General features: G+C 43.0%; 2 protein-coding genes across 5 annotated transcripts; both read right to left on the reverse strand.

Moving 5' to 3' along the window:
* Positions 1-961: 961 nt before the first annotated feature.
* On the reverse strand, positions 962-7,908 carry LOC138153825 (protein S100-A15A-like). Of its 4 annotated transcripts, none has more exons than XM_069078247.1 (4): positions 7,733-7,908; positions 7,158-7,246; positions 6,418-6,610; positions 962-2,518 (listed from the first exon to the last, which is right to left on the reverse strand). In XM_069078247.1, exons 3-4 carry the CDS (start codon positions 6,565-6,567, stop codon positions 2,342-2,344), a joined length of 327 nt encoding a protein of 108 aa, XP_068934348.1. In that variant the 5' UTR covers positions 6,568-6,610; positions 7,158-7,246; positions 7,733-7,908; the 3' UTR covers positions 962-2,341. The 4 variants fall into 4 exon arrangements, with proteins under 4 accessions (XP_068934348.1, XP_068934347.1, XP_068934346.1 ...); XM_069078246.1 differs by having other exon boundaries at positions 7,084-7,246; XM_069078245.1 differs by having other exon boundaries at positions 7,069-7,246.
* A 12,388-nt stretch (positions 7,909-20,296) lies between these two features.
* LOC138153770 (protein S100-A7-like) lies at positions 20,297-24,987 on the reverse strand. The gene is made up of 3 exons (XM_069078172.1): positions 24,830-24,987; positions 21,921-22,090; positions 20,297-20,564 (listed from the first exon to the last, which is right to left on the reverse strand). Exons 2-3 carry the CDS (start codon positions 22,068-22,070, stop codon positions 20,403-20,405), a joined length of 312 nt encoding a protein of 103 aa, XP_068934273.1. The 5' UTR covers positions 22,071-22,090; positions 24,830-24,987; the 3' UTR covers positions 20,297-20,402.
* Positions 24,988-25,630: the final 643 nt, after the last annotated feature.

A 25,630-nucleotide genomic window follows, 5' to 3' on the forward strand; every position in this document is an offset into this window, starting at 1 on the left:
CTTAACCCTTATTTGCCTCACTTCCTCATCTGGAAAATGGGGACACACTGGAGAAGGAAATGGCAAACCACTTCAGTATCTTGGCCAAGCAAGCCCCATGGATCACATAGAGTTGGATATGACTCTAGGATGAAACAACAACAATAATAAATAGCAGTTTTGTTGTTGAGTTATTTCAGTCATGTCTGATTCTTGGTGACCCCATCTGGGATTTTCTTGGCAAAGATATTGGATTGGTTTGCTCTTTCCTTCTCTAGTTCATTTTACAGATGAGGAAACTGAGACAAACAGGGTTAAGTGACTTGTTCAGGGTCACACAGCTAGTAAGTGTCTGAGGATTTGAACTCAGGTCTTCCGGATTCTAGGCCAGGTGCTCTATTCACTACGCCACCTAGCTTTCTCTACCCTTCTTTTATAATTGAGGAATTTGAGAAAGATAGAAATGAAATGGCTTACCTGGAGTCACACATTTAGTAAGTGTTTGAGGCTGGATTTGAACTCTAGGCCCAACTTTCTATCCCCTGCCCCACCCAGATGCCTCTAGGAGCAATGGGTGGGCATCAAAAAGAGGACGTTTGAGATTTGGCATCAAGAAATTTTTCTAACAATTAGCTATACAAAAAGTGGCTTGGGCTGCATCAGGAGGAAGCTGGCTCCCCTTATTAGTGGTCTTCAAGCAGGGGTTAAGTTATAGAAAACTCCTTATCAGGTCCAGCTTCCATAGATGATTCCTGTTGGATATAAATTGGACTGGATGGCGCTCAGGTCCCTTCCTGCTCCGAAATTCTGTGGTTCCCAAGGATGATTCTTCGCACAGATAAATCTGCTTCTTTGTACAACACAGAGTAGCCTCCTGTCCCCACCCCCGCCTAGTCCTGCTCCTCCTCAAGGGTCTTTCATTTTACCTTTGTGTCCCCATGGGAGCATTCCTTCTAATCTTAAGGCAGGAGACCTTAGTCACCCTCCCTAGTGATCCTTTGTTTAAGACAAAGATTACCACCCCTCCCACTGATCCTGGGTGACTAACAAGTTTAAAAACCACAAAATGCACCAGTTGGAGCAGCTTCTCTTTGTGAGAAGAGTTCTGGATTTAGATTCAAAGGACCTGAGTTTCAATCCTGTCTCCATTGCTATCTATCTATGAGACCTTGAGTAAGTCACTTAATCATTTGGGGCTTCAGTTTCCTCATCATGACTTAGACTACATGATTTCTAAGTTCCCTTCTAAAGTTGTTTTCCTAAGATCTTCATTCTTCTCACTCATGGACTGGCTGCCTTCCTTCCCCTTCTCCTTCCTTAGCTCCTTCAACACCTTCTGAATTAAGCATTCCAGACCGAACTCTCCCCAGCTTGATTCACTTCCTGCTGAATTCAGTCCCTTTCTCTCCAGTATTGGGATCCAGTGCTCTGGCTGGCACAGTTATTTACCTTTTCTCTTCATGGTCAACATGTACAGGACGTGAGAAGCCTGGTGAGAAAGCAGTCAGTCTGAAAGAGATGTGTGGTGTCAGGTGACTGTGAGCTCATTATGAGACAGCAACCACCATAGCCAAAAAAGGTCTCCCCTTGTCAGACTGGACCAGAACTCCTAGGGCAGGGACTATCTCCCTCATCAGATGAGGAGTTCATGAGGCTAGGTCTTCTCCATCAGATTGAGTTTTCTGAGGCCAGAGAAATCTCTCCTTCCTCTGGAGGCTCAGGTTCTGCCCACAGGGGAGCATTCAGGGCAAGATTAGTAGGGAATCCCAAAAATAGGAAGTTACTTTATTCATACCCCCATATCAGTGCAAGTAAAAAAAAATTAACAAGCTCTCACAAAGTTCTCTCCCCAAAACAACCCTTTGAGGTAGGTAGTGCAAGTATTGTCAACATTTTACAGATGAAAAAACTGAGGCTTTGGAGGTTAAATCACTGGCCCATAGCAAGTGGTAGAGACCTGCCTTTCCCACCCCTACTGCCCATATCCCCACCCTACCTCCCTGCAAAATAAGCAATGCCTGGTTCCGTGTCCACCTTGTTTTTGTTTTACAAACTGGAATATCTCCCTATGCCCAGCCCTGGTCCCTAACTAAAAAATACTCTCCTGTCTGTAACCTTTCGGGATTACAAAAGTAATTTTCTCCTAACAGTCCTGTGAGGCTGGCATTGCAATTATTATTATTTTCATTTTACAGAAATGGAAATCTCTTTTCAGAAATGTAAAAGAGTTTGACAGTGGTCAAACAGCTATAAAACATCAGTCACACCCCGACTCACTCCAAGAGCAGCCCCGCTCCCGGCATCCCACTGGCCTGGTGATCCACAGGTGCTGGGAAGCAGTCAGGATTAATTGGTGAGTCCTTCAGTACAGACCGTTTGCCTGGCAGTAGTGGGCGCACAGCTGCCGGTGGTACTGCAGGTGGTAATCCTTCAGCACCTTTCCCACAATGTAGATAAATTCATCAAAGCAGATCTGATTGTCTTTGTCCTTGTCAGCGACTTGAAACAGCTGCTTCAAATACTCCGGCTGAGTCCGGCCCTGGAGCAGAGCGGCAGGAGTGATTGATCAACCGGTATCATCAGAATGATTGACATTAACACCACTGTCTCTACTGAGGTCTACCTCGGCTCAGGTGGTCACAGGGATCCATAAAGGTGGGTAGTACAAGGATCATTATCCCTGTTTTACAGAGTAGGAAACTGAGGCTCAGAGAAAGGGAAAGCAGCTTTCCCCAGGGTCAATCAATAGACAATGATTAAGCACCTACTGTGTGCCAAGCCTGCCAAGCTCTGAATCACACAGCTAGTAACTGGCAGAACCAAGAGTCAGATCCAGATCTTTTAACTCCAGCATTTTCCACCATGCCAGTGACTATGCCCACCCTATGTCCAAGCCTATTCTAGTCTCTTCTGGAAGAGACAAGATAGAGGGTCCCTGACCTTAAGGAACTTCCACTCTAGTGAAATGAATGAAGCAGCCCTTGTTCAGTTTCAGTTATTCTGTTATATCTGACTATATCAATATATCTGACTCTGTGACCCCATTTTGTGGTTTTCTTGGAATAGATATTGGAGTGGTCTTCCATTTCCTTCTCCAGCTCAACTGACAGATGAGGAAACTGAGGCTAACAGGGGTAAATGACTTGACCAGGGTCACACAGCTAGTAAGTGTTTAAGGCCATAGTCAAATTCAGGAAGATGAGTCATCTATGCAGTGTGCCACCTAAGTGCCCTAGGAAGAGAGGGAGAATACTGGGAAGCAAAGGGAGACAATGTTGATTGGGTAGAGGCACTATGGCCTAGTAGATAGGGCACTAAACCTGAAGTTAGGATGATCTAGATTCAAATCCCCCCTTAGACATTGAGTACTGGTATGACCTTGGACCAGTCATTTAACTTCATCTATACAATGAAGTCATTGGGCTACATGGCTTCTAGGGTCCCTCCAGCTTTTAGATGTAGGATCCTAAAACATAGAATTAGAATACTTTAGGGTAGAACTGGGTAGGTAGATAGAGGAAAACTAGGTGGCACAGTGGATGAAGCACCAAGTCTAGAGCCAGATCTGAGTTCAAATCTGACCTCAGTCACCTACTAGCTGTGTGACTGAGCAAATCACTTGACCTGTTTGCCTCAGTTTCCTCATCTATAAAATGAGCTGGAGGAGGAAATGGCAAACCATTCTTTGGGCAAACCCCAAAAATGGGGTCATGAAGAGTTCGACCACAACAGCAAAGGGCTTTAAAAGCCACACCTGATCTTAATACCCTAAGATTTAAGGCAGAGAAGTAACAGGATGACAAGGAGATGTGTCAAGGAGTTCAGCCATGAAGAGTCAGAGGAAGAAAGAGGGAGTGTAGTGTGGTAACAGGCAAATCCCTAGAGGTTTATGGTGCTGGTGATAATAGAAAAACATGCCCTGCCTTCTCCTCCCCATTCTTGGCAAGTCATCTCGTCTCCCCTCGGTTATCTACCTTCACTCCAACACTTCCACCTCCTCCAGAAAGTCTGTCTGGTCTGATTAGATCTGAACTCGAGGCTTCCTCTCACCCCACCCAAAGCTCACTCGACTGCTCTCTATCTGACTCTCTGGTCCCACTATGTAATTATTCCTGCTTAACCCCACCCTTAAAATTCACCTCTCTAATCTCTTATCATTCTGTTATCTGTATGTCATATTTCATAGAGAGAGACATATATCTCTCCATCTCTCTGTCTATACATATTTTGTGCGTGTGTGGTTTTCTTTTTTTCTAGTTTGCATTTTTCTTTGTATGTTAATTTTTAATTTATGTAATAAAATAAGCCTTTATATAACATAGTACAATAAAAAGATGATTACATATGAAACTGCAAGTCTACCATGTACAACTTGCTGTTCCTTCTAAATATACAACAAAGTTATCATTTAAATTTCTTCTTATTTTCCTTTTTTCTTCCCTCCCCCCACTCTAGAGATGACTACCTTTAGACACAAATAGATATATATACACACACATATATATGTATGTAAAATTATTCTTTTTTGTTTTTTGGAGGGGAAAAGGCAGGGCAATTGGGGTTAAGTGTCTTGCCCAAGGTCATATGGCTAGTAAGTGTTAAATGTCTGAGGCTGGATTTGAACTCAGGTCCTGACTCCAGGGCTGTGCCACTTAACCACCCCAAAATTATTCTATACATACTTCTATTAATCTGTTCTTTCTCTGAAAACAAATAGCATCTATCTTTATGTGTCCTTTATTTATAATTTGTATATATATAATAGTAAAAATGACTTAGTCATTTGAAGTGGTTCCTAAAACAATATTACTGTTACTGTATACAGTGCTCTGGTTCTGTTCATTTCACTCTCCATCATTTCATGTAAGTCTTTCCATGCCTTTTTAAGATCATTGAGCTCATCATTTCTTATAGCACAGTACTATTCTATCACAACCATACACCACAATTTGTTCAGTCATTTTCCAGTTTATGGGTTATAATGGATATACATATATATATATATATATATATATATTCTAAAATATCATAAGTAATTTGACCCTTAAATGATGATGACCAGCCTGGAGGTAGAGGGCTATAGGCCTGGAGGTAAGGGGACTTTCTTGCCTTTAGTAAAGTGGATAAAGCACTGGATCTGAGTTCACATCCTACCTCAGGCATCCTTACCCTGGGCAAATCATCTTATGTCTGTCTGCCTCAGTTTCCTCATTTGTAAAATGAGGACAATAATAGCAACTAGCTATTGTTGTGAGGATCAAATGAGATATTTGTAAGCATTATAGAAATTTCAGCCATTATCATTCCCAAACTAGGACTCTCAGAGTGCCTGCCTCCCCCCCCTCCCCCCCCCCACACACACTTTCTTTGCCTAAAACTGAGGGAAAGGGGCTTAAAATGGGTGCTGTGAGGTAGATGGTGCTGTTTTCCTGGCAGGAACACCTCTGGAAAGGTTAGTTAACTTGTAAAAGCCTCTGAGCAGTAGGTAGGAGGTCAGATATCCTGGGACAGCCAGCACACTCCAGGCAGTGCCTGAAGAACCTGCTCATTTGCTTAATTAAGGAGCTGAGCTGGACTTGGCTTGATGACAGAATAAGAGTGGAAGGAGACTGAAGGAAAGGGACTTTGGAAATGAGTTCTAAGTTCAGCAGCAATGGGATCCTGAAGACTTTCATGGTGAGGGAGGGAGGAGAAGGGTAGCCTTTTTTTTCCTTAGTTAGTCTGTTCCTAGGGTTAAGTGGCCAAAGACGGGAAGGGGAGGATGGAAGCCAGGCCTGCCTCCAGGTTCAGGAATAGTAAGAATATCCCTAACCCAATCTTCTCCCTCCCCAGGCCCTCCTACAGGAATGTCTCTTTCCTGGGAACTCTGAGAGCAGAGAGAAAAAGGGATTACCTATCCCCTTCCCATTCCTATCCCCATCTCCATCATATTCCCCTCCCCTCCAGGGATGAAGGGAAAGAAGAGATCTTGGCAACTTTGAGTGTCTAGTTAGGGAGCTGGCTCAGAGGTTTGGTGGTCCCAGAAAGAGATAGAACTCAATGAATGAAGTCTGGATTTGAATCAGGGTCAGGAAAGGGCAGGGATTTCAGGCCTACCAGAAAGGCTGGAGCTGGGGCACGGGCAAGAAAAAGGTGTAAATCTGAGATTAAGGGCAGGGATGAGCAGGGACAGGAGCAGTGTGTAGGATTAGATAAAGGGCCTGGTCAGGTTTAAGAGTCAAGGGTGGGACTAGGGCACATATTCACAGCTTATGCCCACCAGGCTGAGACTTTATGAAGAGCAATTTCATTTCCCCCAACCCTTCCCTATTCACCCCTAGCTCTTCCCATACCCCTCCAAGGTAAACCTTCCCATAGTTGGAAATACCCTGGAGGTCCCATTCTAGATGCACTCTTTCCCCCACCCCCAGGGATCCCCTGGCAGCTCCCCAGACATACCAGACCCTCCATGAATCGGGGCATGTTTTCCATGAGCAAGGCATTGAGCTCATCCAGGCTTAGGGTGTCCACGTCCCCCTCTCTGGCAGCATAGAGGTGGTAGCAATGAATGATGTGAAAGATAGAGTCTTCTATAGGGGTATCAGGCATGTTCAGAGAAGGCCCGTTTCAGGGTCTGAGTCAGAGGAAAGTCCTAGGAATAGAAAAGAGAGGGGTTGAAAGAGGCAAAAGGACCAATAGAATGGGTAATATGGCCTCTGAGGGGAAACTGAGGGAGAACAGAGGAGGCATGGAAAGAGAGGGAAGCTAGGTTTGACAAATACACCAGAATTGGTCTTTCCTCTGACGGTCCACCTTCTCCTCATTCCAGGCCCTCCCTCCACTGTCCATCCATCATTTCTGTCCTTCCACACCTTGGCGAAAAAAAAATTAGACCTTCTTCAGGAAGTCAATACAGATCAATCTCATCTTAATCTACTCAATGAACCCAGGCAACACCATAATCCTCCGCTTCTATTTTTCAGTCTCTGTCTCTGGGTCCTCAGTCTTCTCTCCCCCATTAAACTGGAAGTTCCCTGAGGACAAGGACTGTGTTTTTTTCCTAAGTGACTGGGAATTTCTTGAGGACTGGGGCTGTTTCCCCCATCAGACCTGGGATTCACCAACCATCTGCTCAGTTGTGATAGTGGATTCAACGGAGTCACAAAGACCTAATTTCAAATCCAGCTTCCAACACCTACTAGTTGTATGACTCTGGGCCAGTCAGTGTCTGCCTGCCTCAGTTTCTTCACTATCAGGTGGAAATAATAATAGCACCCACCTCCTGGAGCTGTTAAGAGATTCAAATGAGATATTTGTAAAGTGCTGAGCATAGTACCTGTAACAACACAACTAATCCTGATCAGTCCTCAACAACAAACACAAGAATGTGAACAGGGGCAACTCTGACAATGATATTTGCCTGACCCCCCTGAGAGGTCCCTATGTCCCACTCCCCTCAAGGTCCTGGATTTTTAGGCCCCTAAATTATCCAATTATGTTATATACACAGATGCACCATGTAGATGGCCTATCTCCTCTAGAGGCTAGCTACACATACCTCCCCCCCAAAAAAAGTAAGGAATTGTCCAAGTTTGGCTTTTTGGGGGGTAGCAAAGACACACAGCACATTCATTAGAATTACACTTAGAATTAGAATTAGTGATTACACTGAACAGCACCCCATCACCACCACTACCAGGAATATACCCTTGTCCCCATCCCACCCTCCTCGCAACACCTCCCCTCCACATCTTCTCTTAGGGGAGACACTGACCTGACTCTCTGGAGTGGCTTGAGATGAACCCTGAGCCTGTTACCTAGCCTTTGTCCCCTACCGATCCCAGGCAGGTGGCAGTTCGTTGAACAGTGGTGGTATCCCTGAGCCCAGCAGCCCTTATGACCTCCTGTACTATTAGCCAGCTGAGAGCTATGACTCCTATAATTATCTTTCTTTGAATAATGCCTCTAATTGCTTGCCTCAGATGACATCACAAAAACACCTGATTCCTGGACTGAGCTCATCCAGTTTCAGGGACCCACCTTATCCTAAACTTACTAACATCCTGGTAGATTCTTAAAAGGATATCTCGTCCTTACTTACCCCCACCAAAGGATGATACCTTCGAATGCTGTCAGCTCAAGAATCTTTCTCATGGTTAAAGGGATATTTATCCATACATTAAAAACAAACACACACTCCCTGGATTTCCCTCCCACTTCCCCTCCCTCTTTCCCACATCATCCTCCAAGCCTACCCATTAGGAAATCCTGTCTGGAATCTAACTTGGCAGGGAGGATAGGGAGACAGCTAATGGACAAATTATTGGACTGAAGAATAGGGATTGGGATCTGGCTAAAATGTGTGTAAAGCTTAAGGAAAGGTAGGAAGAAGATGAGGAGAGAGAGGAGGAAGCAGAAACAGAGATCAAAATTAGTGGTCCAGTCTCAAAAATTATATGATTCTAGAGTTATGAGACAGTTTCCTCAAGTTCAGGTTGTGTACCTCACCTTCCCATGATAGCCATTCATGGGGTCATCTTTACTATAACTAAATAGACCCCCTAAAGTCATTATTGATGAATATTCCACCATATCTCCCCTCACCGCTGGCCTTCCCTGACTGAGCTCTTCAGGGCTATAGGCAGACATAGGGGAAGGCTTGGGGGGAAGAGGGAAGAAAAAGTGGAACAACTCTGTAGGGGACAGTGATTAGTGAATAAGGACCTCACCTTTTCATTTTCAGTGAGATAGAATAAATTATACTAGAGGAATAAGAATGGATGGGTTGCTATTTGTATCAGAGAGTTCATTAAAATTGTCTTTCCCCCTAAAGTAGGCCAGGACTGACTCAGACCAGACTGATAGTTTGGGTTCAAGATTAGAACAAAAGAAGATACTCATCAAACATCTAACAGTTAAGAAAAGGGGTTTAATCAGCCATAGCAGAGAAAGGCTATTCAGCCAGGATATAGCCTTGATTTCATCTAGGATATAATTTGCCTGTTTCCTTGTCAGTCATCCTGGTCTACCAGTAAGATTGAGGAAGAAACTCTCATCTCCTCACTCACCGGTTTTTAGAACTTAAGTCATTGAGAAGCTGCATCAATGTCCATAGCCTTGGTCCTCTGAGTCAATTAAGTCTGGAGGATAATTTCAATGCTTTTAAAAGGAAAAAGTAGCCTAGTCTTTGTGAAAGATGTTGCTCCTTTGTTGTTGGTCTCATCTGACTCTTTGTGACCCCAAAAAGAGTCACAAAGATACTTGTGACCCCAAGATATCTTGGCAAAGATACTGGAGTGGTTTGACATTTCCTTTTCCAGCTCATTTGAAAGACGGGGAAACTGAGGCCAACAGGGTGAAGTGACTTGCCCAGGGGCACATAGCTAGTAAGTGTCTGAGGCAAAATTTGAACTCAGGAAAATGAGTCTTCCTGACTCCAGGCCTGGCACTCTGTGCACTATGGCACCACCTAGCTGCCTACCACATGCCAAAAGCACACCCCTCTTCTGAACTTCCCTCTTTGTATGAAGGACACAACCATCCTTCCAGCCACTAAGGTTCACATCTTTAATAACAATCTCGACATCTCACTCCTATTCTATCCATATATCCAGTCACTTGTCAAATCATGTTGTTTCTATCTGCACAACATTCTTTGAATGTCTACTCCACTCTGATGTGGCCACCATCCTAATTCAGATATTCATCACTTCTCACCTGGACTATTGCAAAAACTTAATTTGTCTCCCTACATCAAGTCTTGTCCCCTCCTCCACAACTGCCAAAATAATTTTCCTAAAGGACAGTTCTGACCATGGCATCCCCTTAGTCCATCAATAAACATTTCATAAGTGCCAAATATTGGGCTAAGGATACAAAGAAAGGCAGAAATCATAGTTCCGGCCCACAAAGAGCTTACCTTCTACTGGGATAACAGCACTCAACCAACTATGTACAAACAAGATGTAGAAAGGTAAAGTAAGGGGTGGCTAGGTGGTGCAGTGAATAGAGCACTGGCCCTGGAGTCAGGAGGACCTGAGTTCAAATCTAGCCTCAGACACTTAACACACACAAAAAACTAGCTGTGTGACCTTGTGAAAGTCACTTAACCCCAATTGCCCTACCTTCCCCCCTCCAAAAAGGCAAAAAAAAAAAGAAAGAAAGAAAGGATAAGTCAGGGGTCATCACAAAGGGAAGGCACTAAGATTAAAGAGGTCTGGGAAAGCCTCAATAGACTCCTGTGGCTCCCTACTACTAAATCTAGCATAAAATAGTATTTCATCTCAATCTTATCCTTTTAAAATTTCTACTTTTGTGAAAGTTTTATGATGGATATAAATATCAATACAGTCAGGAACACATCTATACAACTTATGAAGAGATTAATCATTATCAGGGTCACGCTTAAAATATTTTTACTGATAGGAGTTCACAATTTAAAAAAAAAAAACCAATTTGGAGACTATTGAGATATGGAAACCTACACCTAACCCTTTCAGCTTTGAAAGGCAGCTCTCCAACAAGGTGATGCCCACACAAAGATCACGCAAGATTCCTTGATAGCAGAAAGCACAGAGATAACAATGTTTAATGATCCTCCAATTATCTAATTATTCGTGCCAGGTTGGCATGAAACAGGGAAGCAAGTTCACCAAGGTCATGGCCACTGTCATGGGAGATGACTGAGAGCCCCTGGTGGCTTCTGCTTGTAGATTACCTTGTACTGACTGCACCTAGTCCCTGACCCCCTCCGGGGTCTTTTCAATGAAATCCATTGCCATTCAAAAGCAAAGGGAGATAAAACAAGAATTTGAAGAATGTATACTGCCCGGTTTAGGAAAACTGCCTAAAATGTAGATGAAGACATTGAGCACCTTGCAAGGTTGCACAGTTCATAATGAGAATAAGGATCCCAATGCAAGCCTTGTCAAGGCCAAGTACAAGGCTCTTTCTGTTACACCATCCTCCTTTCCCACTTCAAGCTTGTTTAAGTGAAGATCAGAAGAGTAATTGGAGAACAAAAAATCATAGAAAAAAAATAGATTTTTCCCCCCAAGGACTCTGTTGTTTTTTTTTTCAGCCAATTCAGGTTAAGTGACTTGACCAAGGTCACACAGGTAGTATCTGAGGTCACATTTGAACTCAGGACCCTGTACACCATCCACTGTGCCATCTAGCAGCCCCTTTTCCAAAGACTTAAAAAAAAATTCAGCCACCCAAAATCAAACAACAGCAACACACAGGTAAAGAATTTCAGGATTGAATTGTGTTTTGGTGTCTTTTTAGAGATGAATATATCTTCACGTTTACTAAATGTGATCATTTTAGGATACACAGTTCATTTTTAGTTTTCTCAACTAAATAATATTTGATTCATAAAAGAAAACAAAATCTATATTGTACATATTTCTATTTAAAAAAAAACAAAAATACTAAGTTTTTTAATACTTCAATATTCCAGTGGACCTTTGAAAGAATCCCTGTGGATTCTCTCTCCATTAGTCAAGAACACAGTCCATCCATATCTTTTCCTCCCAAGAGTCTCTTATTCACATCGTCACGGCCCACCCCATATATAAAGGTGAGGAAGCTCTCCTTGAAATCTCCTGGCATTTTACAGATACTGATGGACCATGCAAACTCACTATTTGTTATCATCCTCTATGTGCCTAATTTACCTCCTCTTCCACTCCATGTCTTTTACTCCCCAATGGTAATATGCCAAAGCATATTTGCACCACCACCCCCATTGCCTTCTGTGTGAACTAAAACTTTTGATTCCTTCAGAGATTTTGGTTTTCCATAGATCACAGATTTCCCTTTAGCCATATTATTCGACAGTAATATTGGTATTTTTAAAATGGGATTCTGTTTCAAGGAGAAGCCTGGGGTCAAATACCACGCAACTTCCTAAATATATTGAAGCCTGTTCCTTTCTCCTCTTCAGTTCTGAGCCCAGTTCATTTTTCTAGAAGCAGTGTCTGTCCAAGGTATATGTACTGTTGGACAGTTCTTTAGATGACTCATCCATCTACATAAGAATACAAAGTTTAAGATAGTCATTCTTCATCCACTTGGTTTTTCCTGTGTGAATAGTTAGGCCAGACTCTTCTGAGGGACTGCAATCTCCTTTAGGAACCTCTGCAAAGTTCTGGCACTTAATGGCAATCAGCACAATGTCATTTACAAACCATAGCTTGGGGGATAGGCACTTCATTATCAAAAGGGAATTTCATTTCCTTTTGAATTCAGCACTGGACATTCTTCATATGGAGAGCATATTGGAGAGCATATTTCTCTCTGCCAGCTGGGTAGCAAAGTGATTAGGGAATTAGACCTGGTATCAAAAGCACTTGAATTTAAATCTAGCCTCAGACACTTCTAGCTGTGTGACCCAGGGCAAGTCACTTAACCTCTATCTGCCTCATTTTCTTCAATATTAAATAATATCCCCCAATAAAATGGGAATATCTCACAGGGTTGTTGTGAGAACTAAATAAGATTATTTATAAAGAACTTAGTATATTACCTAATTACATTATTAAATTAAATTAATAAATTAAATTACATTTAATAAAAGCTTATTCCCTTTCCCCTCCCTGTTTTAATAATTTATTAGTATTAATTAATAATTAATAATCAGAGAGTCATGTAAGAAAGTTCTCTCTAGGGCTTTTATGGTGTAAATATTATATTTCACTTTATATTATAAGCCTTCACTCCCCAAAATCCACCAGTCTCTACTATAAGCTGATTATGCTGATCCACTCTATTCTCTTTCTCTTTCTGTCTGTGTCTCTCTATCTGTCTTTCTGTCTGTGTCTCTAGCTGTCTCTGTCTCTCCATCTCTCTCTTTTACCCCTCCTCCATTTCTGAACCCACCCACTAGCCCTGCCCTTTCCTTCTGTCTTAACTATGATACACACTCTTTTCCATGAGGGAGTCTTTCCAGGTTGATCCCTTCCCTCCCCAATGGAAAGAAAATTCAGCAAAATGTCATCATTAATTGCCAGGACTAAAAAAAAATCACCATCTAGTGGCCACTTTTCACCTCTGAACTTATATGGTTTGGGGTTGCTAGAAAACCCAAAATGTCAAGGTACAGGGTACAGGGCGGCTTCTACCTGGAAAGAATTCACACACTCAAATCTTCTTCCAGTCAAAGTGGCATGGTTTATTGTAATGCCAATAGAAGATTCCTAGTGGGGGTGGCTAGCTGGTGCAGGGAATAGAGCACCACCCCTGGAGTCAGGAGGACCTGAGTTCAAATCCGACCTCAGACACTTAACACTTGCTAACCATGTGACCTTGGGCAAGTCACTTAACCACAATTGCCTTGCCTTCCCCCCTCCAAAAAAAAAAAAGAAGAAGATTACTAGTGAATCTGCAACTTAATGGGGGCAAGGCAGATACTCATATACACCCCCCCCCAAAAAAAAAGACAGTAAAAAATCTGGATGGGACTAAGGAGTGGTAAATAACCTGGAGTGGGCCAGGTGCAAAGGTGAAAGGAGTAGTCTGGGGTGGGATAAGAGCAACTGTGAAAGGAGGATTGAGTGTTCTGGGGTGGGCCAAAAGCTGACTATGAAAGCATTATCAAGTATCGAGGTGGACTGGGGTGGGCCAGATACCTTGGGCAGCCGCCTGTGATCTGAGCGGCTGAAATGTGTGGGAAAATTCAGGGACTGGGTTGGTTTCAAAGACATGGTCTTTTCCTTTTAGGGGTCCAGGTCCCCATTACCCTATCAGAACTATCGATGCTATAATAATGAACAGTCCAATCACCAAACCCATGCTTGGAGTTTTTCCATCTTTTCCTCTCTGCTGATCTGCCTTTAATAACCCAGGGTTATTTCCAAGACAGGATGAGTCATTGGATAAAGATTCCAATGAAGGAACAGCTTCAATAAAAGACATTAAAATCACTAGCTCCAAATTCAAAACAAAGGCTGGATGGGAATATGACAAAACTGTATTCATGCTTTGGTTAGGGGTTGGAATAGATCAATCAATCAACCAAGTATTTATAAAGTTCCTGCCATGTTCCAAGAATTGTACTAGGCAGTACAGATACTGAGCCAAAAATAAAATATTCCCCACCCTCAAGGATCTTACATTCTATCTCAGCAAATTATCTCTGAAGTTCTTCCCAACTCAGAGATTCTATGACTTTAGGTTAAAAGAAAGGTATGTGTTTAGAAGAGAGTGGGGAGGGAGGCATTTGTCACCTGACCCAGGATAAAGGGTGAGATGGAGTTAAATGAACCAACAAATTAATGTCTCTATGAGCTTAGCCATCTAAGTTTTGTGTCTCTTTTTGCTTGATGGACTTAGATCAGGAGTACAAATCTTCTCTCAGTGCCAGAGCCCAGGAAGGAAAAGGTAGCATTTCTTGGCCTCAGGTCTCCTGGCTACAAAAAGCTACAAAAAACAAACAGCTCCACCACCCCCTTTCCCACCCCTTTCCCGTTTGGAGATATTTGAGAGGCAGCCATAGGATAATTGGAAAATCTGACCCGGCTACCCTGGAAGAAGATGGGAGACAGAAAGACAAATCAGGAGAGAATGGGCGTGCCTCTCTCAACCCCAAGACTCATTAAGAGGTGTTGACTCAAATGGGAGGCATGCTACCTGGATACCAAGAGCAAGAGGGAGGGAACCGGTACAACTGACTCACCACAAGGCAACAGAAAAGAGACACCTGTTCATTTGGTCAAAGGAGGAATTCCACTTGTATGTGATGGGTGTTGATAAAAAGATGGAGATCAAAGCCCTCTTAGTTGTCCTAACTGTAGCAAACAGCTTCCCAGGTTCCACTAGGATCAGTATAAGTTTTCGAATGTAAAGACTAATTTGCATATAATTTCATAAATCAATTATATATTGAGTTCATATGCTGTTCTTCACCCTGGCTTTAAACTCCCTAGTTGTGGGAATCAATTAGAACAAAGGATTTAGAATCAGGAAAACCTGAGTTTGAATCCTACATCAGACACTCAGTAGCTCTGTATGATCCTGGGCAAGTCACTTCACCTTAACAAGTCACTTTGTGACTTGTTTCCCTGTGCCTCAGTTTCCTCATCTATAAGAATGGAGATAATAATAGCACCTTCTCCAAAGGGCTGTTGTAAGTATCAATTGATTTATCATAGATAAAGGGCTTTGCAAAGTTAAAATACTGTATAAATAGTAGTTAATATCATCATTATTGTTACTATTATTATTATTAATTTACCCACTAAGGTTCTTCATTTGAGTTTCATAAGACTCAAAAAGATGAGTTATAGTTCTTCAGTTCATTTTATTTTCCATTTGACTGATTCAGATTTTCAAGGAGTTATTTTCTTTGGCAAGATATTGTGCCTCTTTTCCCAAGCTATTACGTCTCTTTGGATATTTTTTCTTCCTTAACCCTTGCTTCTTTTCCTATTTTTTCTTCTACCCCTCCCAAATGGTTTTTTTAATAAATTTTTTAACTCCTTTTTGTAAAAGCTCTTGCTTTAACTCCTCTATGAATTCTTGTTGGATTGGTGTCCACGCTTTGCTTACAGATGATTGAAGTCATTTTTTTCTATGTTTGTATCTTGAGTTTCTCTGTCCCCCGAGGAGCTCTTTATGATTGGGTTCTTTTTTTGTTGGCTTGTTCTTCCAGACTACTTCTTGACTTTAGACTTTATGTGAGTGCTGGACTCTGCACACTTCTGGTGAGGATTCCTGATATGAATTTCTGTCCTCTTATTTTTCTGTCCATCCTTCTGCTGCTTTCATAGCCCAGACCAGGGACTCTGAAAGCTTTCGGTACTCCCAAAGTGGTATGATCTAGGGTGAGGTCTGTTCACTTAAACCCTTCTGGTTTAAACTTTGTAAGTTCCTGACCCAGCAAGTTTGGGTGGAGGAGAGGTAAAAGGGAAGAGAATAAGCATTTATATAGAGCCTACTACGAGTCAGGCACTATACCAAGCACTTTTTATAAATATGATCTCATTTGATCCTCACAACAACCCTGTGAGATGGGTGCTATTATTAGCCCCATTTTACAGTTGAGGAAACAGAGGTTAAGTGACTTACCAAGGGTCACACAGCTAGTGTCTGAGGCCAGATTTGAACTCAGGTCTTTCTGACTCCAGGCCTTAGACTCCATCTACTATGCTGCCTAGCTGACTCATTTGGGTCTTTCAACCACTACTTAACCCTCTGAGAGATTCAGCAGGTTCAGAGCTCCTGGATATTCCACCACAGGCTTCCACTCTGAGCTAGAAGCTAGAACCGAGTGCCTTGTTTGCTCCTGGGATCAGAGCTATATAGCTTTGGTTGGCTTCTTGAACCTGTCCCTTGCTCAGTACCCTGCTCAGGTCCACACTAGTGGCTGTTCCTCTCTGCCCTGGACCTGTGACCTGAAGATCAGGAAGGGGTCTTATCTCTGACATGGGCAGTGATGTTTGACCGGTTTCCTTCAATTACCAGGAGCTCTTGTTGTGGTTGTTTGTCCTGCATTCTCAAAGAGAACCATGACATCAGGAAGGTGGTGCCATGATTTGCAAGTGAACTGGATTTAAGTGAGGGATGGCTGTGCAAAGTCACCAGCCTCACTTTCTTCTCTGGAGCCATCTGGGTCCAGTGGCCAGATGTAGATCAGGTTACTGGAGATGGCCCCTGTCAGGAACTCTAGAGATAAAAGGAAGATCATACCATAGAGCCAGAGATGGAAAGAACCCAAGAGCTCATCTAATCCAATGCCTCATTTTGCATTTGAGGAAACTGAGGCCCAGTAAGGTTTAGCAGCTTGCACAAGGCCACATAGGTACTAATTTGAGAGGTGAAATTTGAGCCTAGGTCCAATGGTTCTGCCTCCAACTAACAAGTCACTTTACCTCTTTGAGACACTTACCTCATTTGTGAAATAAGAACATGAAAACAATGTTTACGTGACCTGCCTCATAGACTTGTGAGAAAAGAGATTTATTAACTTTAAACTAACCTCAACTAGTGGAAGGAAGCATAATACAATAGAAAAGAGGCTCTGCAATCAAAAGACCTGAGTTCAAATCTTGCCACTGATACTACCTGTGTGACCTTAGACAAATTATTTGAACACCTGTTTTCAGTTTCCTTATCTGCAAAATGGGAGGAGGGGAGGCTCTGAGCTTTTGTCAAGTTGTAGATCTACGATCTTATGTACTCCCAGCATAGTTTTGTCTTGTGTTTTTTTCTCTATAAGGATCTTAACAGCCTAGGATAGTAGAAAGAAGGGGGCTTGCCATAGCAAATTTTGAGACCATGTTATGGAATGGAATTGCCCCTTCTGGGATCATCCTGATCTCTTTGTGCTGTGGAATTATAATTTTCATAATAATCAATATGATATATGTAATAAATGTGCTAATACATTAGATTTTTAAGAAATGCCTTTTCTAGGTTGTGAGTCAGAGATCACAATGTTGTGCCAAAAGGAGCTAGACAAGAGACCCCAGAGAATAAAATTTGGAAGCAGATTTTTTTTTAAGTAACTTGCTCAAGGTTACACGGCCAGTTATTTCTGAGTGTGGTGCTGAGTGTCTGAGCCCAGGATTTGATCCCCAGGTCATCCCAACACTGGAGCTGGTGCTCTTACTCTCTGTGCTACCTGGCCACCCCAGAAGCGGATTTTATTTTCAGAGGGACTGTCCCGGGTCAGGCCCAAATCTAACAGTGAGTCTGCACAATGTGTCAGCTTTTAAAAGGATACCACTTGGCCAAAGGTCAGGTATTACGAAAGCAGAAGCTTGCAGAGGCCAAGAACAGCGATTGGTCAGTACACACCTCAAAATTCCCACCTGCACCAGGTCTTCCTGATCCAGAAGCCTGCCTACCTCTGTGGAGGTTAGCTGACTGGGTAGAGGTGGACATCCTTTGGGAGAGAGTAGAACTGACCTGGCAGTCTGTTCACTTCCCTGAGGGAGGGCTGAGGTTGGGGGATGGGAAAACCAGGTAGCCAAGTACAACAACAATGCAACTTAAAGGGATCAATCCAGCTTTGACGACGTTCACAATCATTGGCATCCTTGTGCCTGTGCACCTGAAGTAAAGGCAATCAAAGATTATAGGCTCTGTTCCCGTCAGACCTCTGGTCCTGTGACCCCCCAAGTAGCAACCCCCAAAGACTTAAACCATGCTGTTCCCACAGAACTTGTGAGCTGGTCTGGGTAAGCCCTCTAGCTCTAATCTCTTTGTAATCCACCTTCCCCTCACCTTTTGAATTGTGATTTATGTATATATTCTCTGTCTTCTCTTCAGTGAAGTGGAATTCTGATCAGGAGAATTCCCAATTTGCAAATCTGTTCCTCATAATGAAAGGCTATCTGATTACTGACACTTTGTCTCTGGCCTGTTGTTTCATCATTCTCAGGTTAGACACTGGCTCAGCAAAATCCTGTTAGCAGTGCCAAGGAGCCATACCACAGGATAAAAGGGATGCCATCTGTATTTACGCCATCTTTGAGAGATGCCTCAATTTGTTCCTTTTTTTACTAACCTCAGGAGTGCCTACTTGAGAAATGCCCCAGGAGGCGGCTAGGTGGTACAGTGAATAGAGCACCTGCCCTGGAGTCAGGAGGACCTGAGTTCAAATTTGACCTCAGACACTTAATACTTACTAGGTGTATGATCTTGGGCAAGTCACTTAACCCCAATTGCCCTGCCTTCCCCCCTCCAAAAAGACAGAGGGGGGAGGGATTCAGAGAGGGAAAGGGGTAATGAAATCAATCAATCAACAAACACTAATTAAGTACTCATAATATGCCAGACACATGTACTGCTCTCCCCAGGTTAAAGATGAGCTAATCACTATAACGGGATGTTACACCTAAATAGAGAGGGGACATATAGGAACAAGAACTTAAGAGCATGGGAGAGCCTAATGAAGAGGGTTTGGTTTTGTTTTAAAGATGGGTGAAATTTGACCCTGTTTGTAGGCAACAAAGAAGGAACCAGCAAATAGGAAGAAATTGGTGATGAGAATGAGAGGAAGGTTGTTTGAGGTGCAGTCTGCTGGAGATTAAAGGAAGAGATGGGATCAAAGGCACATGTAGAGGGGTTAGCACTGACAAGAAGAGGGACCGCCTCCTTATGACTAGACTACCAAAAAAGAAGCAAGTGAGGGGGAAGAAGAGATTTTTAGATGAAAGGAGGGGAGAAGACGGAGATAAATAATCTCTCATTTTCTCAGAGGTGAGAAAGTAGACAGGGGGGAGGTATGGGATAATTGAGGAGAAAAGAGAAGACTTGGAAAGCTTCATAAGGAAGGCGATACAAAATCAACCAAGGAGAATTAAAAGGATTGACTTCCTGTAGTAAGGGCCCATTTGAGGTTAGAAACATACATTTGTAGTAGATGCAATCCCGTCGCCTGGCTTCCTCCAGCTCCATTCACCATCATGGTAGGAGTAAGCCAGTGTTGGTCTTCGAAAAACACAAGCAAGTAATTGGACAAAGAGACAAGGAATTCAAGAGTAAAGAAGAGTGTGGAGTTAAACTGATTATCCATGATCATCTGCACATAAGTGAAGGAACACAAATTGATTGTGTTCCATTCTGAATTCCATCCCTTCATGGGTTCCAAGGGGAAAGTTCTGAGAAACTGCACTATTTCAGTGGGTGAAGGAGAAGCCAGACAGCTGCACTGATTTAAAGAATTTAATGTTTCATTTCATCGCCTAGATTAGGGCCCAAATGCAAGGAGTGAAATCAGCTTCTGAGACATAAAATGAGGGCCATTATGAAAGGCACTTCTCAGGCACTAAGTACATTGAGTGCCCTCAAGTGGCCAAAGGAGATATTATAGCATGTTGAAAGGTTAGTAGAAACCAACCTGAGAAAAAGCACCACCTGGTGTCTAATTCAAGGATATAGTTCCGAGTTTATTCAGAACCTTTGACTAAATTTTGGCCTAGAGGACAGCACCTGTGAACCAATGCCCCAGCTGTGCTCCTTGTTCGTGTGTTTGTCACATTGGCTAGCAATTCTGTTGTGGTCTCATGAGAGGACATGAGCAAGAATCATTCAGGAGTAGAAAGAGTGCATGAATTGCGGGGCTAGGAGGACCTGAGTTCAAATTCGGCCTCAGACACTTATACAAAAATTAGCCGTGTGACCTTGGGCAAGTCACTTAACCCCAATTGCCCTTCAAAAAGAAAAAAAAGAGTGCATGGATTGTGGATTTTTAGGAGCAGAGGGAGAATGAGACAGTGTTTAGTTGAAATATAGTCTACAAATTAGATGACAAAGAGCTAAAAGTTGACTGTCCTGTAAAAATAAAGTCGTAAGTGAAACAGAGGGAGAAAAAAATACAAGAGGCATAATATAAGATAAAGGAGATGTTTTATTGCTTCAAGTTCATTCCTGTGCTAGGATGGGCTGAATCCATTCTGCTTCTATCCATGCATCTCAGCAACATGATCCAGTCGTGTTCATTTCCTGTCATCACAGGTCTTATCATTATGGCTTCGCTTGTGGTAGATGTTGGTGATCTGGCCCATGATTGTCATAAAACCTTTAAAGTCGACTTGTCCATTTTGACCCTTATTATTGTCAAAAAGCCCTTTTATGAAACCGTCTGGATTGCCCAAGGCCTAGAAAAAGAAGGTGCCAAACAAAAGGAAGTTCAGCTAAGGACCACATCCTATCCATACTTCATGCCCCCAGCCTTTTCTTAGTTCTGCAAATTGAGAAACCTTCCAAAACTGACCTATCTTCTCTAATCAGTCTGTTTGTTAATGTGATAAACCAGTTTGTGGTCATATCAGTGCATAAGGCTGCATGTGCTAATTTAAGCATTTTAACAGGGACTTTTAGCAGACAAATATTTTGAACTCAAAAGAATGATTGGTAGACTCCAATGTCAAAAGAATGAGAGATATTTTGAGCAAATGGGACTTTTTGCACCTTTTTTTTCTTCACATAGAGCACTCATATCTAGGCAGGATCAAGATTTTAAAATGGTCAAGGCTCTTTCTGCTACTAAAGTATCTGAAAAGAGGAATTTGAGGAACAGAGGAGCTTGACTTTGACTGGTCAGCATAGGTTAATCATCCCTGTTAATTAAGTGTCTAAATGCTCCTGGCAGTTCAGATGAATACTTTTCTGAGTTTCCATAAAGGAGTATTTAGTAGGAGTATACAATATGTGCATGGATGATGTCCAGATGGAAGGGACAGAAAACCAGTCTTGGAGTCAACATCTGGATTTGAGTTCAGGCACTAACACTTACACTGGACACTGGACAAATCTGGGCAAATTGGTTAACCTCTCTCTATACCCCAATTTCCTTATCACTAAAATATGTATAATAGTATCTGGATTATCTTCCTCAAAGCATTATTGTAAGAAAACTGCAAAAAGAAATCTGAGTTATTTATGATATTTTATGGGGTTTGAGGAGTTGTATAACTGCAAATAATTTTGTTCAGTTGTTGTTCAGTCATGTCTGACTCCTTGTGACCCCATTTGGTGTTTTCTTGGTGAAGACACTGGAGTGGTTTACCATTTCCTTCTCAAGTTCAATTTACAGATGAGGGAATTGAGGCAAACAGGGTGAAGAGACTTGCCCAGGGTCACACAGCTAGTAAGTATCTGAGGCCACATTTGAACTCATGAAGATGAGTCTTCCTGACTCCAGGTCTAGCACTCTATTCACTGCACCAATAGACAGGGGAAATTTTTTGGTAAATCTGGAGATGGACATGGTTTTTGAGAGCCACTTTAGGGTAGTCCCTTCCCAGAACCCCTTTCCCCAGACTTAGTCACTGACCTCCAATGGGAATAAGGGTACTTATCTCCAGCTGGGCTTCCCTGGGCCAGATATGTAAAAAAATAATAATAATAACCAGGACCTCAAATACCCTTGCTCTAGATTCCCCACATGAGAAGAGAATGTGGCTTGGAGAAATCCCAACCACCACTGTCTTTAATCAATGGTCCCCACTTACACAGGTCGAAAGGAAAGTAGGATACTCTTTCTTAATCATCTGGGTCAGCTCCTGGAGGCTCAGTTCATCCCAGCCCTCTGTCTTCGTGCTGTACTTGTGAAAGCTGTTTATCAGTCCTTTCATGGCTCCTTCTAACTTTGTATCAGTCATCTTTGGTTCAGAAAAAAGGTCTAAAAGAAAAACAGACCACGGGGCTCATTTTCTAGAAGAGAAAGGACTAAGAGTTCCTAAGATTGAGATTTAGAACTAGAAGCAACATTGCTACTCACCTAGTCCAACCCCCTCATTTTATGACTAAGAAGACTGAGGTAGAAGAGAGAGAGGTTCAGTGACTTCCCTAAAGTTTCACCCCAAATATGCCCTCTACCTCCTCAGCCACCTAACTCGGAGTGGGATTATGAGGCAAGCGGGAAGGAGAGGGTAGAGGTGAGAGATGGCTGGGAAGAAAGACGATGGGGTCTCTGGTGGGGATTGTGGATATATGGATATATATGTGGACATAGGAGAGGAGCTGTAGAAGGGAGGATGAGAATCAATGGGGTAGGAAGGAAAGAAAAAGCCAGGAGCTGTGAGAGATAGGTGAGGGCAGGTAGGTGGCGCCACAGTGCACAGAGTACCAAGCCTGGAAGTCGGGAAGACTCATCTTCCTAAATTCAAATCTGGTTTCAGACACTTTTCTAGCTGTGTGACCCTGGGCAAGTCACTTAACCCTGCTGGCCTCAGTTTCCCTATCTGTTAAATGAGGTGGAAAAGGAAATGGAAAGACACTATCTTTGCCAAGAAAACCCCAAATGGGGTCACAAAGAGTTGAATATGACTGAACAACAACAACAATGGGGGGGGGGGGGGTAGAGGAGGGGCTGTTGGATGGGAATCCATGGGAGGGAAAGGAGTTGTGAGAGTCTGAGGTAAGGGTCATGAGGGAGAGGATGAGAGGCTATAGAGAATAGGGTTATTGAGGAGTTGGAGGTGTGAAGGACTGCATATTGTCAGGAAGGGATTGGAGGGAGGGAGCTCTTCAAAATAGTCACCCTGTCATCTGGAAGCCTAGAAAGTAACTTTGGGGTAGACCACAGAGCAGGATAACCCTGAGGATCAAACCCGTAGAGTGTTATCATCATCTATGATACTGGACAACTGGAAATCAGAGGATTCAGTGTAAGAAGCCCCTAGGACTAACACCAGGAGCCCCCTCTGACTTCTTTCTTGTCCTCTTCTCTCCTCCTTTCCACCAAGGATGGTCCAGTGGAAAGCACAGTAGATTTAAAGGCAAAAATCATGAGTTCAGGGGCAGCTAGGTAGCACAGTGAATAGAGCACTGGCCCTGGAGTCAGGAGGACCTGAGTTCAAATCCTGCCTCAGACACTTAACACAAAAACTAGCCTGTGACCTTGAGCGAGTTACTTAACCCTAATTGCCCTCCAAAAAGCAAAAAAAAAAAAATCATGAGTTGAAATCTGAGCTTTTCTCCTTACTACATGAGTGACATTTGGGCAAATTCCTTAACCTCTCTGGGCCTCAGTTTCTTCACCTGTAGAATGAGGGGAATGGAATAAAAGATCTCTAGAGTCCCTTCTATCTCCAAATCAATGATCTATGACACTGGGCCAGGTCTTATGCCCTCCCACCCACATTTAGTGAAAGTGACCCCTACCCTAAAGGTCAGGGCTAGGGCCCTAGAGGCTCCAGGTGACTGGAAGCATCTTAGGTGTGGGGTTTCAGGCTGGACCAGTACCCAGAGAGAACCAGGAGTCTGACTGAGTCTCAATGATTGGACCTTTCACAATTTTCCACAGGTCTGATACCAGGAAGAGGTCAAAGTCCCAGGACTGATCAGGAACTTGGCAAGTGAGCCCTCATAATCAAAGCAGTTACAATACTTTGTCATTACTATTGTCAATAATGGCCATTTAAAATATGCTGGGAATCCCATTGTTGGCACATTTACCTACCTGGGCTTTATAAGTAAATAGACCCTTTAGGTCTAGAGACCTGCCCATCACCATTGGATACTTAATTGGCAGAGACTACACTTCATGGCCCAAAAACTGCAATTACAACTTCTCTGGAAAAGGAATAATTTGTCATTTTTCTCCAGATTGAAAACCAGGAGAAATTAGACTGATTTTTTTTCTTTCGATTGTCCCACACACAAGCATACCCTTCCATCTACACATTTGTCATAGAACCTCAGAGTTGGAAGGCCCTTCAGAGGTCATCCAGCCCAACACAGACCCTAACAGAATCCCCTCTACAACATAACTCAAAAGTGGGTCACCCAGACCTCACTTAAAAGACCTCCAATGAGAGCAAACCCACTACATCCTGCAGCAAACCATGCCATTTTTGTATAACTTGAATTGTTAAGAAGTTGATTTTTTTTCTTTAAATCTTTTTTCTTTCTTTTTTTTTTAGAGGGGGGAAGGCAGGGCAATTGGGATTAAGTGACTTGCCCAAGGTCACACAGCTAATAAGTGTCTGAAGCAGGATCCCAACTCGGGTTTTCTTCACTCTGAAGTCCCACACTCTGTCCACCTCAGCACCTGCATAGCTAAAGGAGCTCTCTGCTTATGTCCCAGGGTCCTCAGAACTCAGTTACAAACAAAAACAAAGTAGATGTTAGATCTAGGTAGGATAGGATCTGAAAAGTGGCTGATGGCTCAGAGCATGAGGACACTTCCCAAGCAGGCACCCTACATACTTACATCCAAGAGAAAGAAAGCCTATGATTCTAGTCTAGGGTATCTTCTCACTTGGGTTTTTGTGCCAAGTGAGGGGCAGCTAATGGTAGTAAGCGAGTGACAGAGCTGGGTTTCCTCACCCTTCTTCTCTGTTTGCCAGACTTATAGTCAGAGCAGGTCAGGCTGGAGCATGGAACCTGGCATCTAAAGGGAGAAATAGGGACTTACCAGACAGAACTTGGAGAGGAATCTCAGAAGAGAAGGAGCAGTATGGAGCCCCGGTGGAGGAAGGTCCCTTTTTATACTCTTCAGAACTGCTCCATCAGATGCCAGGGAGGATCTGCTGCAATTCTTGGCTTCCCAGATTGCTGCTGTTCGCAGTAGGGGAGACACGCCCAGACTTTGTCCCTAGAACAGGCTAGTCCACCTGGGCTGTGCCCTCGTACTCTGATTTTCCCCAAAAGGGCCAGAGGGTGGAGAACAAGGAAACCATTAGGGAGACTAAGAATTACAACATTAGAGCATCTGGAAATGGAAAAGGTCTCCTCTCTTCACGCCCCCAGTGCTTATGTTCCAGGTACATCTGGAAGCTCTAGAACAGAGGATCCACAAATGACTCTGAAAGGAGAAAAAGCCCCCTCCAGCCTCTGCCTGGTTTGTTTTTTTTTTTTATTTCAAGTGCCCAGAGCCTGTCTAAAAGCGACCTTATCTCATACCAATTGTGTGACCTTAGACAAGTCATTTGCCTTGCCTAGCCCTCAGTTTCCTTAGCTATCAAGTAAGAGGATGATCTCTAAAGTTGCTTCCATCACTACCATTCAATGATTCTGAATCCCCTCCCTTCACAAACTTGAGGCTGCAGCCAATCTGACTCATCCAATCATAGGCTCTTATCTATCATGGGGTCAGTCAATAAGCATTTATTAAGTGCCTACTATGTACCACAGGATTTAAAGCCAAGAGACCTTAGAGGTCATTTCATCCAACCCCTTTGTTTTACAGATAAGGATACTGAGGCCCATAAAAGTG

Source organism: Petaurus breviceps, unplaced genomic scaffold (genome assembly GCF_028583685.1).
Source record: "Petaurus breviceps papuanus isolate PSGF00001 unplaced genomic scaffold, PetGlider_PUasm1.0 91023, whole genome shotgun sequence".
Lineage (NCBI taxonomy): Eukaryota > Metazoa > Chordata > Mammalia > Diprotodontia > Petauridae > Petaurus > Petaurus breviceps.

Excerpts from the sequence above, each read along its gene's own strand:
- LOC138153825 (XM_069078247.1), bottom strand. The coding sequence starts at position 6,567 with ATGCCTGATACCCCTATAGAAGACTCTATCTTTCACATCATTCATTGC. Across the intron at positions 2,519-6,417 it reads CCCGATTCATGGAGGGTCTG|GGCCGGACTCAGCCGGAGTA; the intron begins GTATGTCTGGGG and ends GCTCTGCTCCAG.
- LOC138153770 (XM_069078172.1), bottom strand. The coding sequence starts at position 22,070 with ATGACTGATACAAAGTTAGAAGGAGCCATGAAAGGACTGATAAACAGC. Across the intron at positions 20,565-21,920 it reads CTACTTTCCTTTCGACCTGT|GCCTTGGGCAATCCAGACGG; the intron begins GTAAGTGGGGAC and ends TTCTTTTTCTAG.